A 3,770-nucleotide genomic window follows, 5' to 3' on the forward strand; every position below is an offset into this window, starting at 1 on the left:
GGCTCGGCCCACGCGCGTCTCGCCCGCGTCGGCCCCCACGCGCGCGTCTCGCCCGCGTCGGCCCCGCGCGTCTCGCCCGCGTTAGCCCCCACGCGCGCGTCTCGCCCGCGTCGGCCCCACGTGCGCGGCCAGCCCGAGCGCCTCGGCCCCTCGGCCCCGCGCGCCTCAGCCCGCGCGTCCCGGCTCCTCAGCCCCCACGCGCGCGGCTCGGCCCCTCGGTCCCACGCGCGCGGCCCGCTGGTTGCCGGTCTCCGCCAGGGGACACAGCCACTCGATCAAGGGCCAGACGCTGTCGCCGGATGGCGTCGTGGTCCAGATGAGTCGCGGCCGGATCGCGTCCCGCCCAGAGCCGACGTGCTCGCCGTCCACGGGCGAGTACTATGTCGACGCCTCGGGGGGTGATCTCCAGGTCGATGTGTTGAACTGGACGCTAGCCAACGGCGGCCTTGCGCCCAAGTCGTGGACCGACTACCTCTACTTGTCGGTTGGCAGCACTCTCTCCAACGCCGGCGTAAGCGGGCAAGCCTTTCACCACGGACCTCAGATCAGCAATGTCCACGAGCTCGATATGGTCACAGGCAAGGGCGAGCTGATAACATGCTCAGAAGATCAGAACTCAGAGCTGTTCCATGGAGTTCTCGGTGGTCTGGGACAGTTTGGGATCATCATCAGAGCCCGGATTGCACTGGAGACAGCTCCTCACGGGGTGAGATGGATCCGAGTACTGTACTCCGACTTCGCGGCCTTCACCAGAGACCAGGAGCAGCTCGTCTCGCTCCACAGCGCCCACCGGAGCGAAAGGTTCGACTACATCGAAGGCTTCGTCATCATTGATGAAAGCCTCATCAACAACTGGAGGTCGTCCTTCTTCTCCCCCAAGAACCATGTTAAGGTAAGCTCTGTTCACTCCAACACGCTGCTGCCTCGCTGCCTCGGCTCCTCGGCCTCGTGCGCAGCCGGCAAGCAGCCTCGCTGTCTCGGCCTCTCGGCATCATGCGCAGCCAACATGCTGCTGCCTCGGCCTCATGCGCAGCCAGCAAGCAGCCTCGCTGCCTTGGCCACTCGGCCTCATGCGCAGCCAGCACGCTGCCTCGGCCACTCGGCCTCATGCGCAGCCAACATGCTGCTGCCTCGGCCTCATGCGCAGCCAACACGCTGCCTCGGCCACCCGGCCTCATGCGCAGCAAGTAGCACGCTGCCTTGCTGTCTCGCTGCCTCGGCTCCTCGGCCTCACGCGCAGCCAGCAAGCAGCCTCGCTGCCTCGGCTCCTCGGCCTCGTGCGCAGCCAGCAAGCAGCCACGCTGCCTTGGCCACTCGGCCTCATGCGCAGCCAGCGCGCTGCCTCGGCCACTCGGCCCCTTGCGCAGCAAGCACTACGCTGCCTCGGCTCCTCAGCCTCATGCGCAGCAAGTAGCACGCTGCCTTGCTGCCTCGCTGCCTCGGCTCCTCAGCCTCACACGCAGCCAGCAAGCAGCCTCGCTGCCTTGGCCACTCGGCCTCATGCGCAGCCAGCACGCTGCCTCGGCCACTCGGCCTCATGCGCAGCAAGCACTACGCTGCCTCGGCTCCTCAGCCTCATGCGCAGCAAGTAGCATGCTGCCTAGCTGCCTCGCTGCCTCGGCTCCTCGGCCTCACACGCAGCCAGCAAGCAGCCTCGCTGCCTTGGCCACTCGGCCTCATGCGCAGCCAGCACGCTGCCTCGGCCACTCGGCCTCATGCGCAGCAAGCACTACGCTGCCTCGGCTCCTCAGCCTCATGCGCAGCAAGTAGCACGCTGCCTTGCTGCCTCGCTGCCTCGGCTCCTCGGCCTCACACGCAGCCAGCAAGCAGCCTCGCTGCCTTGGCCACTCGGCCTCATGCGCAGCCAACATGCTGCTGCCTCGGCCTCATGCGCAGCCAGCAAGCAGCCTCGCTGCCTTGGCCACTCGGCCTCATGCGCAGCCAGCATGCTGCCTCGGCCACTCGGCCTTATGCGCAGCCAACATGCTGCTGCCTCGGCCTCATGCGCAGCCAACACGCTGCCTCGGCCACCCGGCCTCATGCGCAGCAAGTAGCACGCTGCCTTGCTGCCTCGCTGCCTCGGCTCCTCGGCCTCACACGCAGCCAGCAAGCTGCCTCGCTGCCTTTGCCACTCGGCCTCATGCGCAGCAAGCACTACGCTGCCTCGGCTCCTCAGCCTCATGCGCAGCAAGTAGCATGCTGCCTTGCTGCCTCGCTGCCTCGGCTCCTCGGCCTCACACGCAGCCAGCAAGCAGCCTCGCTGCCTTGGCCACTCGGCCTCATGCGCAGCCCGCACGCAGCCTCGGCCACTCGGCCCCTTGCGCGGCAAGCACTGCGCTGCCTCGGCCTCGGCCTCATGCGCAGCCAGCACGCTGCCTTACTGCCTCGGCTCCTCAGCCTCATGCGCAGCAAGCAGCCTCGCTGCCTCGGCCACTCGGCCTCATGCGCAGCAAGCAGCCTCGCTGCCTCGGCCACTCGGCCTCATGCGCAGCAAGCAGCCTCGCTGCCTCGGCTCCTCGGCCTCACACGCAGCCAGCAAGCAGCCTCGCTGCCTCGGCCACTCGGCCTCATGCGCAGCCCGCACGCAGCCTCGGCCACTCGGCCCCTTGCGCGGCAAGCACTGCACTGCCTCGGCCTCGGCCTCATGCGCAGCCAGCACGCTGCCTTACTGCCTCGCTGCCTCGGCTCCTCAGCCTCATGCGCAGCAAGCAGCCTCGCTGCCTTGGCCACTCGGCCTCATGCGCAGCCCGCACGCTGCCTCGGCCACTCGGCCTCATGCGCAGCCAGCACGCTGCCTTACTGCCTTGCTGCCTCGCTGCCTCGGCTCCTCGGCCTCACACGCAGCCAGCAAGCAGCCTCGCTGCCTTGGCCACTCGGCCTCATGCGCAGCCAGCACGCTGCCTTACTGCCTTGCTGCCTTGCTGCCTCGCTGCCTCGGCTCCTCGGCCTCACACGCAGCCAGCAAGCAGCCTCGCTGCCTTGGCCACTCGGCCTCATGCGCAGCCCGCACGCTGCCTCTCGGCCTCATGCGCAGCCCGCACGCTGCCGCAGCTCCTCAGCCTCATGCGCAGCCAGCATGCTACCTTACTGCCTTGCTGCCTCGCTGCCTCGGCTCCTCGGCCTCGTGCGCAGCCAGCAAGCAGCCCCGCTGCCTCGGCCCCTCGGCCACGTGCGCAGCCAACACGCTGCCTCAGCTGCCTCGGCCCCATGTGTGGCCAGCCCGCGTCAGCTCCTCGGCTGACGGCGCAACCTACTGCCTCGGCCCCTCGGCCTCATGCGCAGCCAAGACGCTGCAGCCAGCACCCTGCCTCGGCTCCTCGGCAGCCCGCTGCCTCGGCCCCTCGGCCACGTGCACAGCCAACACGCTGCCGAGATCTACCTCAACGCGGCCTGCCCTCCCGAGCAGCGCCCGCTCGGTCGCAGCCTGCCTGCGCCGAGCTCCTCGGTCATAATCACTGCCGAGATCTACCTCGACGCGGCCTGTCCGCCTCTATCGTGTACCTCGGCCGCATGGTGCCCGAGTCCACGTCCTCGCGTCCTGCCTGCCTGCGTCGTGCTACTCGGTCGCATGGCCCTTGTGACCACGCCTGAGCGGTCTGCCCGCCTGCGTCGTGCTCCTCGGTCGCGTAATGCCCGAGACCACACCTGCGCCGCCAACCGCCTGCGTCGTGCTCCTTGGCTCCATGTTCCCGAGAAAGACCAGTGCCGCCAGTACGCCCGCGTCGTGCCCCCTCGGCTCCATAAACCCCGAGACACGTCTGCACGGCCAG

The 3,770-nt window shown here is 68.7% G+C and overlaps 1 protein-coding gene across 1 annotated transcript; it reads left to right on the plus strand.

Annotated features, from left to right (window-relative positions):
• Positions 1-316: 316 nt before the first annotated feature.
• Positions 317-3,452, plus strand: LOC135651376 (cytokinin dehydrogenase 5-like). Its single transcript, XM_065171442.1, has 2 exons — positions 317-959; positions 3,220-3,452. Exons 1-2 carry the CDS (start codon positions 317-319, stop codon positions 3,450-3,452), a joined length of 876 nt encoding a protein of 291 aa, XP_065027514.1.
• The last annotated feature ends 318 nt before the right edge of the window (positions 3,453-3,770 follow it).

This window comes from Musa acuminata, chromosome BXJ3-10 (assembly GCF_036884655.1).
Source record: "Musa acuminata AAA Group cultivar baxijiao chromosome BXJ3-10, Cavendish_Baxijiao_AAA, whole genome shotgun sequence".
NCBI lineage: Eukaryota > Viridiplantae > Streptophyta > Magnoliopsida > Zingiberales > Musaceae > Musa > Musa acuminata.